General features: G+C 37.6%; 2 protein-coding genes across 3 annotated transcripts; one reads left to right on the top strand and one right to left on the bottom strand.

The window, feature by feature from the left end:
* LOC132855381 (nucleus accumbens-associated protein 2) lies at positions 1 to 4,096 on the top strand. 2 transcript variants are annotated; one of them, XM_060884279.1, is made up of 6 exons: positions 1 to 92; positions 426 to 1,264; positions 1,364 to 1,540; positions 1,661 to 1,766; positions 1,998 to 2,095; positions 2,788 to 4,096. In XM_060884279.1, the coding sequence occupies exons 2-6, from the start codon at positions 466 to 468 to the stop codon at positions 3,318 to 3,320; spliced, it is 1,713 nt and encodes a 570-aa protein (XP_060740262.1). In that variant the 5' UTR covers positions 1 to 92; positions 426 to 465; the 3' UTR covers positions 3,321 to 4,096. The 2 variants fall into 2 exon arrangements, with proteins under 2 accessions (XP_060740262.1, XP_060740261.1); XM_060884278.1 differs by having other exon boundaries at positions 426 to 1,270.
* Positions 4,056 to 11,144, bottom strand: LOC132854668 (solute carrier family 53 member 1-like). Its single transcript, XM_060883234.1, has 15 exons — positions 11,043 to 11,144; positions 10,869 to 10,920; positions 10,360 to 10,443; positions 10,073 to 10,278; positions 9,836 to 9,988; positions 9,661 to 9,741; positions 9,382 to 9,463; positions 9,089 to 9,276; positions 8,776 to 8,955; positions 7,285 to 7,450; positions 6,810 to 7,001; positions 5,298 to 5,464; positions 4,879 to 5,015; positions 4,406 to 4,624; positions 4,056 to 4,299 (listed from the first exon to the last, which is right to left on the bottom strand). Exons 1-15 carry the CDS (start codon positions 11,124 to 11,126, stop codon positions 4,242 to 4,244), a joined length of 2,049 nt encoding a protein of 682 aa, XP_060739217.1. The 5' UTR covers positions 11,127 to 11,144; the 3' UTR covers positions 4,056 to 4,241.
* Positions 11,145 to 14,527: the final 3,383 nt, after the last annotated feature.

Genomic DNA, 14,527 nt, shown 5'->3' with positions numbered 1-14,527 from the left:
CTCTTTCCTTCCTGCTCTCCTTCATTCTGCTGAGCTAATGTGAGGAGCCAGTCTGCCTTCTCTATCCCTTCTCGGAGGATTCTGCTCTAGAGGTCAGGTAGTGGGATGGTGGGACAGGGAGGGAGGGTAGTTCTGGTGGGTCAGTTTGCAGCTTCTTCTGAATACTTCTCACAAGCTAATTCAGAGTTACTAAACATATAGTCTGTGCTAGAGCTAGAGGAGAGAGTGTAGCGTTCAGTAGGGGAGTTGCTGTGCAGTATTTTTCCTCCAGGTTTCTATTTCCTTTTGGTTGTCCTCTGAGATACAAAAGAGCCAGGATCACAGCAAGTTCTTACTTTTAGGAATAAGGTCACATACTGTTTTTTTTTCTGGAACTTTTTTAGTTTGTCCTGTGTATTGATATTCTGTGTGAACTGTCATTGCAGATGCCCACTGGGAATTCTGTGGAGATCTGAAGCTGGCGCAATGTCTCAGCTCCTGCACATGGAGATCCCCAACTTTGGCAGTGCGGTGCTGGACAGCCTAAATGAGCAGCGGCTGCTGGGCCAGCACTGTGATGTGGCCATTATGGTTAATGGACAGGCCTTTAAGGCCCACCGTGCCGTGCTGGCTGCCAGCAGTCTTTACTTCCGTGACCTATTCAGTGACAGCAGCCAGACTCTGTTCGAACTGCCCTCTTCGGTGGCACCGTCCTGTTTCCAGCAGATTCTGTCTTTCTGTTACACAGGCAGAATGACGGTGACAGCCAGTGACCAGCTCATGGTCATGTATACAGCCGGTTACCTGCAGATCCAGAACATTGTGGAGCGTGGAATGGACTTGATGTTCAAGGCCAATGCTCCATTCTGTGACTCGCAGACATCTGCCACAGACGATCCTCCCAGCCCAAACAACAACAACGCCTCACTGTTGCTAGGCGACCGGCCTACGGCTGTCTGTAAAATTAAAGAGGAGAAGCTGGAGACCCCTGTGTGTACTCAGAGCGGTGAGCTCAAGCAAACTGATGATGATGCCAAGGGACTCAGGAGCAGATCTTTGAGGGGGAGTGCACTTTTCTACACCACTGGTGCAGGAAACGGGACCCTGAGTGTAGTTCACCCATATGAGCACTTATCAAGAGATCACTCAAGCCCTGGAGCATCCAGCCTGCCCACCACGGACAGCCCCACTTCCCATCAGAATGAGGAAGAGGACTTTGAAGATGACTCATATGACAACATAACCAGTGGGAAGATCTATGGAGTTTCGGCCAGTCTCTATGGCAGTAAATGTCAGAATGGATGAAATTTTAAAATACACTTGGCTGAACATTTAGGATTTAAGGCCCACTGATACAATGTGTTTGTCTCTCCTCTCCTCCTAGTGCATGAGAAGATGGAGGTGTCCTCCCTGCCTCCATCCCTGGAGAGCCGTTTCTGCACGCTGCTTGGAGGTGACAGAGAAGCTCTTCCTGCTGGACTTATCAGTCAAATCGGCTACCGTTGCCACCCTGCACTCTACACAGAGGGAGATCCAGGCGAACGGCTGGAGCTAATTGCAGGTAAGGCCTCGGCTTTGCAATTTTATCCCATCTGAGAAAAAGCTTATCAGCTGACTGAGTAGGATAGCATGCTTACAGAGTTGAAACTTCATTGTTTCTTTGTTGTTGGTGTTGTGAAAGGATCTGGTGTGTTCATGACACGTGGGCAGCTGATGAATTGCCACTTGTGTGCTGGGGTCAAGCACAAAGTCCTTCTCCGGCGCCTGCTTGCTGCTTTTTTTGACAGGTCTGTAGATTGTCACTATTATGTAAAAACTTTGGGTTATTTTGCTGTGTATACCTTTGGTTTTATATAAAAACAGTGCTTTTAAAATACCTAAGATGGAACATATCAGAATATCAGCAGTATCTGCAATATAGATTTTCAAAGAATCAGTGATGTATGTGATAAACATGGCTGTTAGTGAAATGTTCAGTGTGTGCCCCTCTGTGGCTGACTATGGAATGACAACTGCAGGAATACACTGGCAGACAGCTGTGGGACAGGCATCCGTTCCTCCAATTGTGATCCCAATCGCAAACCTCTGGACAGCCGTATACTCAACACAGTCAAACGTGAGTCTTTTGTAGCTCCTTATGTGCATGTGACAATGTTTAGTTTAAATTGTCAGTGTTTTTGAATAGAAATCTTTTCAAAAGTGTCCAGTGTGTAAACAGTGATCAGAATTGTTCATGTAGAGCAGGTAGTCCCATGTAGTCCACTATAAAATATGTGAAGGCTTCACATTTTAAATGTGCAGTTTATAATGTTTAAACGTATTTCTGTACCCTGTAAGTATCATAGGATTTCAGAAATGTCTCAAAACCGATTTCATGAGCCGAATTGCAATCATGGTAGACATGTAGATATTTATTCATTTCAGGCTTCTGTTTACAATATTCTGGCCTGAAAATTAGCTTCCCCTCCAACCCACACACACACACACACACACACACACACACACACACACACACACACACACACACCGAGACAGAGCTACTCAGCCCTGCCTTTAATAGGCAAGTCATAGGCATATGTAATGTTTAAAATACATTACATATGCCTATGACTTGCCTTTAATAGGCAAGTCATAGGCATATGTAATGTATTTTAAACAAAGCTGAAAGAAACATTTGGCTGAATAGGAAGGATTGTGTATACATTATTTACATTATTTTACTCAGGCAGCAGAAGACTCTAAAAGTAACAAACAAAATATTCATAAGAATTCTCCGGTTTTTATTTTTGTTCTCTCTCCCTATTGAAGTTTACTGTCAGAACTTCGCCCCAAACTTCAAGGAGAGTGAGATGAATGTGATTGCTGCAGATATGTGTACCAATGCACGCCGGGTTCGTAAGCGCTGGTTACCCAAGATCAAGTCTATGCTGCCCGAGGCTATTGAGGTGTACAGGGGCTCTGTGGTGTTAGGCCAGGTTGATGGAGTTACACAGCCCAGTCCATCCTTCCTGTTTGAGTCTGACTTCAAACACCTGGCCCAAGCAAACCTGACACTAGAGCAACATCTCTATGGCGACTGCAGAGAGACACTGAGAAATCACTTCCCCGGAGCCGTCATAGAGGAAAGAGCCAGCACGGAGACGAACAAGGCTGAAGCACTGCGACAACGCTCTGGGGATAATCCAGAGGATGTGGCTCAGAGGCATCTGGAGAACTCAGAGAGAGAAGGGACAGTCCTCGCCCTCAATCCAGCCAGTAAGAGAGTTGATGGGGACAGTAGCAGCCCCAAAAGCCAGCCAGAGGAACAGAGTGAAGAGCGGGCACTGGTAGAAGACCAGTGAGTTCTTCTTTACTACACCATTCTAACCTCATCTATTCTTCAAACAAGGTGTGCTATCACTAATTATATGGCTTCATGCCACTGAAATAACATGTCAAAATCTGCACGATGGACATTGACATGCAATGAATATATCAAAGAACTTCAATGACAAATACAGCATTTTGCAAAAAGCTGTAATTGCTAAAGCAGTAATTTATCATAAGTAATACTATCTCTTACATACACACATACACCCATGCACACACACACTCACACACAGACACATATGCATATACACACACATATATACGTAAATACATGCGAACATCCGACTGAGTGGATTGTTATGCATGTGATGCTCAGCATTTTACTGACTACTCTTCCTCTGAATGACCCTTACAATACAAACGGACAACTGGTTCATGTTCATGGACCAATGCATGGCAAGAAAAAAGCTGAACCTGTTCATTAACACAACATACATTGCTTCAGAAATCAAGGCTATACTGCTGGGTTTGGACTATAACAGGAGGAGAGCATAGAGATACTTTATTAAAAACAGCTGACTGTGGGACTGCTGACTTGAACACAGAGTAGGAAGCAGAACAGAGAACATCAGTTCTCTGGAGAGAGAAATGCTGGACTCTCACTTTCTCCTCCCATGCTCTTTTTTCCTCTTTATTCGCTTGGGCTCAAGCTGCTATATTGTACATGCTTGCCTGATTTTTGCATATCAGCTGGTCTGGAAAATTGAATTACTGGTGGATTTTGAAGTGAAATAAAGGAAAGTATTATTTTGAGGGGAACATTGGTACTGCTTTTTTATCTATTACACATGGACTGTAAACATGACATTTTACCTTGCTTACTAAGCAGCTAATCATCATTTACGTGTGCGCCCATTTTAAAGGCCTTCATTCTTGTCCTTATACATTATATATTATGTTGACTCGATTGCTGGGCTTCTTGTTGGTAAGTTTGTTTCCTTAACTTTTGATCTGCAAAAAGAGAATCAGCTGCAGTTCTTATCTGTGTAAAAACCATACAAATTATATTCTACTTAGGTAAATATATGTAAAGCAAATTATTGGTGCATATAATCACCTCATATATCTAAACGGTAAACAAGTAGGTTTACGGTGTGAGGTACTGGTTTCCTGTTGGACGATAATCGGCTCATTTGGGTCCTTCATCTTGTCACTGAGGATTTGCTGTGGCAGGTTTATTGGACTAGCAGGCAAATGAAAATCACGAATGGCCCGACACTGCCTGCAATTTTTCAGGTGCTCATTTTCCAGCCGAAAGAAATTCCAGATTGAACGCCTGTAGAATAAAAAATAAATAATAATAAATAATAATAATAATAATAATAATAATAATAATAATAATAATAATAATAATAAAATAGCCAAAAATAAAATTAAATAGTTTTCTCAAAAACAATATTTAAAGTAAATGGATTTTTAAAAACATTAATTCTCAAAACACAAGAATCAAGTTACTGCAATGGAAGGATTCATTTGAACAACTTCAAGAATCAATACATTTTTAGTGCCTTACGGTAAAGTAAATCTAACCTGAGGATCTCCAGTGGAGCCAGTATGGCACTAGCAGTAACAACAGCAGCTGAATCCTTCATCTGAGCCAAGAGGATATTAATAGCCCAGGAGATCCGCAGTAGCACATCTGCTAACATGGCTGCATAGTAATACACCTAAAATTCCAGATAAAAAAAAAATGAACCATGTTGAAAAATAAAGTTTGTTAAAGTTCAAATTAAACAAACACCAAAACAAAAAGTGTTCAACCATCTATCATTTGTGGAATATCCATTTATATTCTAATTTTAACCAAGCTTTGCTTCTATATATAGTAACATTTCTAGAAGTATTGGATGTATCACATTACACTGCAGCTGAACAGAAAATATCAATACGAACCTTTAAAAGTAAAATACAGTGTTGTTGATTGTGAGGATTATATTTGTATATTTTACCTCTTGAGAGAAAATTAGTTCCTCTTTCAGAAGTCCATTTCCATGTAGCAGTCCCCAGTCCATCCGCAGGTCCCAGCTCACAGTCACTATTACACTTATGCAGGTGGATATGGCCCACAGGTACAGATACACATACACACTCTCCTCCATAGCTGGATCAGACTTCTCTAAAGCACACAGATCATTGTAATTCTATCCAGTCTACACACTTTGGTCTAACTTAAATAGAATTTTCCTTATCCCACTGCCCTGATGTGATAATGATCACTTTCAAACTGTATAATATAATATAATATAATATAATAATAAGGTAATATACACCTTATGCCCAGTGTTCCCAAGATACACTGATGCCATGCATGAGTTAAAGCTGTTACTAATAAATGAATGAATGAATGAATATATGAATGATTGAATGGGGTGATATGGGCAGTGTTCATAGAGCAACATAAAACCTACATAAGTAAATAATAAATAAATAAATAAATAAATAAATAAATAAATAAATAAATAAATAAATAAATAAATGTAAAGTTAAGATAATTAAGCCTGTTGAAATAAGCCTTTAACAATAACGTGTGCTATTTGAACATCAAATTCAATAGTTAATCCACCTTTACTGTTAAAATAACCTCCATTTGGTTTTGGAGTGGGGATGTAAGGATTTATACCTACAGCACGAACAGCATTAGTAGGTGGGCAGGAGTGTAGGAGTGCGGCCTATGTTTCATCCCAGAGGTGTTCATTGAGGTTAAGGTCAGGGCTCTGTGCAGAACACTCAAGTTCGTCCATTCCAAACTTCTAACTGTCATTACAGAGCAAAGGGGAATTGTGCGTGAACAGTTCTGGGGTCTCCATAGTGTACAGAGATATTGAACTTTGTGACATCAGTTTGGGGGAGAACCACATATGGGCATGATGGTTAGATGAGATATAACATTGTGCATACAGTCTATCATTTAGCCCTATTAACAACTACTGCTAAATAGCAGATCAGAAGGAGAACATTTTACCAAGCAGTTATGCATTTTTATTAAACCCTGGGGCACAGTACATAATACATAGTAATTTTGGTTCCTCCATGTTCCCTAAGGTTTTGTGGTATTCGTTCACTATTTTAGTTATGCAACAAATTCGTCGCTCTAAAAATGTAGTCCCATATTTAAATAATAAATGAAACCTTTAAATTTGTGAAAATTACAGATATAATGTGTGATACTGTACCCAAATACCCGTTACCATTTTGTGTAGGTCTTCTATTTCTCTGTCAATACAGAGAAATGATTCACGTGCTAGAGACATGATTGATTGAAAAATTATTTAAAAATTCTCTGATATTTTGCTTCAAGAATGTAAGCTTTTAAACATTAATAATTATAGATACCGGATATGTCTCTTTTTTTAAGTTGTTCTATTGTTCTAACAGTATAAACTGTACTATATGTGAATACCATGAACAGAAATACATCAGGTATTTTAAATATAAAATAAAATTTACATAAATTTTACTACCTCTTGCTGTGTTGTAGAGACCTGCAAAAGTGACCATAAGAAAGACAGTGGAGTATTTGCCAGCATTAAGAAGATGCACTGTGTTTCCACTGTCCCAGAAGTGCCTAAGACACTGAGCAAACCTCAGCCATGGAGGGAAGCACTGAATCAGACATATGACTACTTTGCTCTGCCTTTCCAAATGTACACTCCCTGGAACACATACAGAAACATAAACACATATGAGATAACACATGGAGTGAGATTGCACAGTTCCTGTTCTCAGCTCTAAATTTACACACAGTGAAAAAAAACTGGAGCGCTATTCCTTTTATTACCAAGTGCTTTTGTTTAAGTAATAATAATCTTTGTACAAGATGAAAAAGATGTATAATCTCCATCTTTTTTTCAACTTTTTTTATGTTTTTGTATTTTAATCGGTTGTCTAGAAAACAATGCACAATTTCGGACTGCAGTGATCTGGAATATTCTGCACCTCTAACCAGCGAGCTGCTATCCTGCAGATCTGCCCAGTTAATCTGAAAGGTAAAGCACAGCAGGTCCCACAGGCTCAAGATAAGTGGGCTCAGACTGTTGAGCTGGTCAGCTAGCCAGCAATCTGCAAACCCAACAGGCCAGAGAGGTGCTGTCAGGACCTTCCACTGTGGATACACAAAAGAAGCAGTGCTGCTGCAGAAAGATACAATACATCATTGCATCTCACTCACACACAGGTAAAAAAATTCACATTAAGAGAGAACTGCTCTGTAGTTGTGTCTCAAATAATATCTCAATAAAAATGTTTGCACTCATCTGTTTCATGGGCATAAAGTAAAAAGACCAAAACTCTACTGCAATGCAGGCTATATTTGGTGCTGTTGCAGTACGATTATGATACTGGAAACATAGTAATCAAACAAGTCTAATAAATAAATAATTTGCCTAGCTGCTTAGCGCCGTATGACAGGACTAAATCACTTTTTATAAGTAGTGCCTGGGATAGTTTGATATGTTTGTCTGAGATAGTTTCTCCAAAAATAATCATATAATAATTAATCAAATCTTATATAATTTAGCCGATCTTAAAGTGCTTCACAAAAGAATGTTCATGAAAGAATCTATAGCTGTTACCAGAAACAAATAAAAATTCTAATAATAAGTCATGCTAAACAAATCAGAAGAAAAAGTACAGTATGTCAGTTAGGTCTACACAAAGTTATCACAATGACCTCAGTGAGTTGTACTGCTTCAGGATATGAGCAAGATATAAAGAGGATGAGGTGAAACATTTTATACAATATAAGCAGGACTTTTGGATTAATGAGGAAAATCAGTGAACAGACGATCAGTGTGAACTAAATAAGGCACTTCTTCTAACTTAAGGTCCTTAAGGTCTTAAGGTCTAACTTCTTTAGTGGTAAGGACCTAAACAAAAAAAAAATACTTGACTATCTTACATTATAACAATGTTCTCTAAAGCAAAACAACTGCTATAATGAAGGCTTTAGTTATCTCATCAATAAATATTTGATTCAACTACCTCCCTCTATTTAGTCCAGACGTACAGTACATAGCCAAAATTATTCCAGTTCCAGAAAAAGCACATCTGGGTGTGAAGGTCAGGTGTACTGTGTGTTAGAGAGAAGTGACACAATGGGTCTTTGCCATTCTAGCATATACCAGAGTAAAGTACACCGACAACAGGAAAAGGTGGAACACAGAATTTAAAGCAGGGACAAAAGAATATTATGTGTAAACTGCAGGACATGCACAATACAACAACAGTAAACAGTTTTTAGTATTCTATTTCCATTCCAAATACAGCATGATAGTAAAAAGGATGGAATGGGGAACTACATGTTACTGATTAACTCAGAAGTATCAAGATGAACTAGATAGTAAACTGTAAAAAATCATAAAGCAGCAGCATATGAAAATAAATTAAATATTATAGAATCAGCCTGATATCTGGAATGTCATATATTACCATCACAGCTAAGAACCAGCGGCGAGACCAAGAGTGACAAGTAGATGTTGGGTTTAACAACAAGAGCAGCAGAAAACTGTGGAATATGAGGGGGTGAATCTGTTGTGGGATTGACATGGGCGAAGGATGTAGCCAGGCCAACACACTAATACAACAACAAACAGCCAAGTACCCTGTCATCTGCAGTGAATACATAAGAAAGAAAAAGAAAACAATTATACACCATCTAGATGTTTTTTAATAATCACTGATTATGCTGGTGGTGATCATGATGGTAGAATTGATACAGACTTAATAATACTGAGCTCATAACCTCTAAAACTTGATGGTGTGATAAGTGGTGTCTTGGATCCAGCTCAAAAATGAGAATGTGATTGATTCCAGATCTTTTCCAGCAATACATGGTTAATCCCATCAGTGACAGGAACTCGATCAGTAGAAAACTCCCTCTGTAGAGTTGTAGCAGTGGTTTCAGATGCTCTAGATGTGATTCATTTGATGCTTGTATTATAGCATGGAGGATAAGCAAAAAAATAAATAAATTTGAGTAAAAGAGTGACAGTTATTTAGGACCAAAGAAAGAATTAACATGGTCCTACCACTAACCTTTAAAGGCAAAAAAAATGATCAGAGCTATAATGAGGCCACAGGTGACACCTATCCGAAATATTATCCAATGTCCAGTTGTCTGCATAAAAAAGAAGCGTAAGAGTAAGCGTCCTTTTAACGATCTGTAAAATGTTTGTGTGCAAATATTTGAGTTTCTAACAGCACTGAAATTAAGAAAGACAGTTTCAAATAGTTTTTAGCTTAGCTTATCTCAATTTATTTATGGTTTTTTTACTTGACTTGTACAATCAGCTTGATAGATTTGATAGTTCTTACTTGTTCCAATCCCCTCGGTGGGAGTTCAAGCCTTTTTAGAGCTTTCTCTTCATTACCACCCTCAAGCTGAAGCATAAATGTCTGTGCAATTCAATGCACAGAAATCATGCAAATAAATATACAGAAGGGATTCTTTAACTGAAAGAACAGTTTATATACATCAATATATTCTCACCTCTAGTCTACACATAATTTCCTCACAGCTACCTCTCTCAGTGTGTAGTAAAGAAGTGTCTAGTTTTTCAGTTCTCCACTGTAGACCACGCTCAGATGGAATTTTTGCATCATACTTTTTTGTAATCTTATAGAAACCTTGATAATTTAGCTCCTGTGATCAGAAAAATATTGTGAGAAGATGTTTTAGTGACAAACTTTTGACCAAACAACAGATATGCCTGTACCAGACATCTACCTGGTAGCTCTGGAGAAAGGCCAGACTCATATAAAATTCTCCTACAGCCATTTTAAGTTTATGTAATTCAGACTTTTTTCTCTGCAGATATCTGTAGGTCTTTGAGGAGACCGGAACATGTCCAGTTCCAGACACCCCTGCTTCCGAACCATCTAGAGCAACAATCCCGAATGTGGACAGCCTCCATTTCGCCTCAGATAACATTTCTGAAATAATGTTAGTCAGTTATAGAATTGACACAAAAACATCAAGCCACAAACAATGCTAGAACTTTCTCAGTAAGCTACCTGAAAAGAAGAGATTCACTTTTTTCAGCTCTGTGTCACATTTTTTGAGGAAGTCCTCACACACTGGAAAATGATGACTGTGTCCTGCAAATAAATACAGTACATTATCACTCAGGTTAATAAAAGAAAAAGAAAAATATTGTGAATTGATTACCGTTAAATTGAGCCTATAGCTATTCCACTCTCTTCCCTGATATACACTTAATTATGAAAGTTCATTAATTATTCATTTCCCCTGTATTGTCTTTGCCATTGTGAGAATAGGTTTTGTGCAATAATAAATGCTATGAGGTTTTCTGTTACATTAAGAATAATTTATGAGATTATAGCATTGTCTTACTGAAGGAGCATAAACTGCGCTTTGAAAGCTTTGTTATCTTTTTAGAGGACATGGCATAGCATCTCTAGTCAGCTCTGCAATAAGACTTATTATTAGAGCAACTCTTTCAACAGTTATAATGGAAATACATTTTCACAGTTTTGTGGATGCAATTTTTAATGTTACTTACTATCAAATAAGATATGCTGTCTGTGTTCCCTCGTAAGAATGGAATTCAGCTCCTAAAATGTATTTTTGTTAGTTACTATAGCATAACATATAACCAACCAAAAACTCAAAAGTCTGGTTGATCATTTTGACAATCAAAATAATTAAAATTATATTCGATTGTATAACAACTTACCTCATAACAAATATACTGCTTTCTCCACTCTGGGATCATGTGTGCAGTCAGATATTCTGAAAAGCTTATATGAGTTACTGGCATTTTAGCTATCAGACAATATTATTGTATGTTTAGTGAGTCGATGAGTCAATTTTAAACTGTGCAGCTTTGAAGAACAGTGAGAGAGAGCAACAATGAGGGAGAAAGGAGAAGGAGGTGGGCCTAAAGGCTGTTACAGTCCTAGAGCACAAAGAATCATTATACTCATCTATAATTCACCAGGTCATCTCAGCATTTAAACACCCATGGTTGAATGTTTATACTTCTAATAATGTTTTATTTATGAATCTTTACTATAACCTTTCAAGAATTTCATCGTGGATAAAACACTCTTTACCAAAAATATCATAAGTTAAATGTAGTTTGCAATAGATGATGGTGAATTCTGTTACATTTCTCATTAAGAGATTATAATAAATATAAATATTAATACATGCATACATTGTTTAATTTCACAAAAAAAAAGGGAAAAAAAATTTTTCAAGCAATTTGAATTTGAGTTGGATTTTATTTTGTTATTTATATCAAAATGATCTGCCAGTTACAAGAACAACAATATTATATAAAATGTCTTGAAATAGGCATTATATGATTTGTAAAAACCAAACCAGAAAGGGCTTGCTGTTTTAAGAAAATAATTTAAAATATGTATTTTAATTCAGACTGTCATGAAGAAGAGTTAATTTTACTACCGTAAAGTTGATATTTTCCTTCAACAGAACAATCTAGTGTTTCATTCAATTTGCCATGAATAACAAATTTTTATTAACTGAAGAATGGCAGATTATATTTTCTGTCTATTTATAGTTAGGTTTAAAGTTGTGGAATGTTCACAAAACAGGTTACCTGCTGTGATTTTTTACATTATAACAACTAGAACCATTTCAAAGTTGTCTGAAGTTAATAAGAATGCAGCTTCTCATGTTACAGAGAAACCAGAAAGCCCTCAGTCTTAAAGACTTTCACGTGACAGAAAGCAGAAAGGAACAGCCTTACTTCCAACTGTTAGAGAACACTGTTAGATAAAATTAATCAGCATCTTTTAGAATTGAAAGTTTCACAGCTCCATGGTAAAATGAGAAATATTAGATACACTATATGTACCAAAATTATGTAAACACCTGACCTTTACACCCATATTAGGGGTGAAAGCACACAATTGTCTAGAATATCATTAAGATCTCCCTTCCCTAGCATTGTAACTAAGGGGCCCCAAACCTCTTCCAGCATGATAATGCACAAAGTGAGCCATAAAGACATGTTTGGTGTGAAAGACCACAGAGTGGCCAACACAGAGCCCTGACCTTAAATGGAATGCTGGCTGCACACCAGGCTTCCTCACCCAACATCAGTGCTTGACCTCACTAATGTTGTTATGGCTGAATGGGCAAATGCCCACAGCCACGCTCTAAAATATAGCTTAAAGCCTTTCTGGAAAGTGTTTTTTTTTTTTACTCTGTAATGAATCTTCCATAAATAAATGTTTTAAACTGGGATTCAAGAGATTTCACCTTTTATCCCAGATTCATCAACACATATATTTGCAAGTGGTGATGGTGCTAAGGACATAGAGGACAAAACCAGACTCAAAAATTACAAAGAGGACAAAACCAGACTCAAAAATTACAAAGAGGACGAAACCAGACTCAAATAGGAACCTACCCTTAACTGGATGATGCCAGATTATAAATCATTACTCTTCTATAAACGTATGCTATAATACGTACTATAATAAAAACTGTGGGCCTAAAACAGAACCATATACATTAATTAATATGCTTGAAGAAGTCACCCATACATTACATTAACAAACTAATAATGGTCAGTCAAATAAGAGCTGTTCCAAGCAAGGACCATTCCCATATCTCCAACAGCATTTTCTAGTCTAAGGAGAACAATGTAAACAGTGTTGTAAATAGCTGCACTACACAAGGTCAAATAACACAAACATATGTCCCTGACAGGAGGCCAGCACTGTCAATACTATGATGAGGCTTAAATCCTGACTGAACGATTTTATCAATGTTATTCATATGCATGTATATGACAAACAAGCAGTTTTAAATTTGGAAACTGACTGGACTCTAGTTTTTAAATAAGTATTTTGGATACATAGCCAGTGCTTAAAAAACTTCTTTTACTAGAAGTTTGAATTGTTTCTGATACCATGTGTTTGAGGAAATGTGTAGGTAAGGTATCTAATACACATGTTAATGCTTTTGATGAGGAACTTAGTGAAATAAAGTTTCTGAAATTTACTAATCTGATGTGGTTATATTGTCATCTACTGTCAGTTTCAAATAAAAAGATTAAAACAGATTTAAATTAATATTTCTTTTGTCAACAGAAAGCAAGCACAAGGCAATCCATATCAAATCTGTCTATAATAATATTAACAAATCTTTGACTAAGATACGTTAAACACTTAACAAGACAAATATTTAGCTGTTTCAGTGAGTTCACCTTTAATTGTCTTAAGGGTATGTTAATTAGCTCGCTGATGGAGAAAATCTAAGCATCAGAGGTGTGCACACAGACTCTAGAGAAGGTTAGTATTATACAGTGTAGTTCCAGTAAAGGATAGTGTGGATGCCATAGGCATAGTTAGTAATCTCCCAGCAATGGCATTAGAGCCCTCCCAGTGAGGTGAAGGGGTGAAAACTTAATGTGCCAGAAACAGATTTACTCTCTTCAGTGAAGCACCCACTGAGAAACCTCAAAGAGCTCTGGTTATAGGTTATATCTTATGCCACTTAACATTAGCTAGGCTTTTAGGGGAACCAGCTGTATTAGTTAAGTGTATACTAGGAGCCAGGGTGCCAGACATATCTTGGCATCCTAGGCAAGCATAGGTTTTCAAAGTTATTTTTTCATGTAGGAGCAAATGATATACGCTTTCATCATTTAGCAATTTCTATAATATATACTCGATTAACATGAATATTATTGTAAAGGCATGTAAATTAGAACCCCATCCAAGTGCAGCATGGTGATGTAGTTTACAGTACTTTATGGTTGCTGAACTGCTGGATGCCCAGGAAGTGCTCTGAAAGCAATATGGGATGGTATCCATCCCACTCAGGAAGATGTCGCTCTGCAAGGCTCATTTCTTGCAGCATAACACATAGTTTTGCAATAGTTCTAATTAATCAGTGCCAATCCAGAGCCAGGGCCAGGGAACAGACAAGCAGGATAAATTAGGCTAAATCAACTCTCAGCTGGCTGTACTACAGTTGGCTAAATCAACTGTCTTCTAGCTGCACTAGGCTCATCACTCAGGTTCCACAACATGGAAACTTCTAAACAGAAATGTATAAATAGTTGAAATGTTTGTTAAGTAAACAAAGTTTTTTTTTTTTTTTGTAGCCTAATTACTATAAAATTAAATTGTACTGAATGCCCAGTCATAACCTTTTATCTGAAGCTTGGACTGTTTAATATTA

The sequence above is a fragment of the Tachysurus vachellii genome, chromosome 12 (genome assembly GCF_030014155.1).
Source record: "Tachysurus vachellii isolate PV-2020 chromosome 12, HZAU_Pvac_v1, whole genome shotgun sequence".
In the NCBI taxonomy this organism is placed as follows: domain Eukaryota; kingdom Metazoa; phylum Chordata; class Actinopteri; order Siluriformes; family Bagridae; genus Tachysurus; species Tachysurus vachellii.
This window is presented reverse-complemented; position numbering and strand designations above follow the sequence as displayed.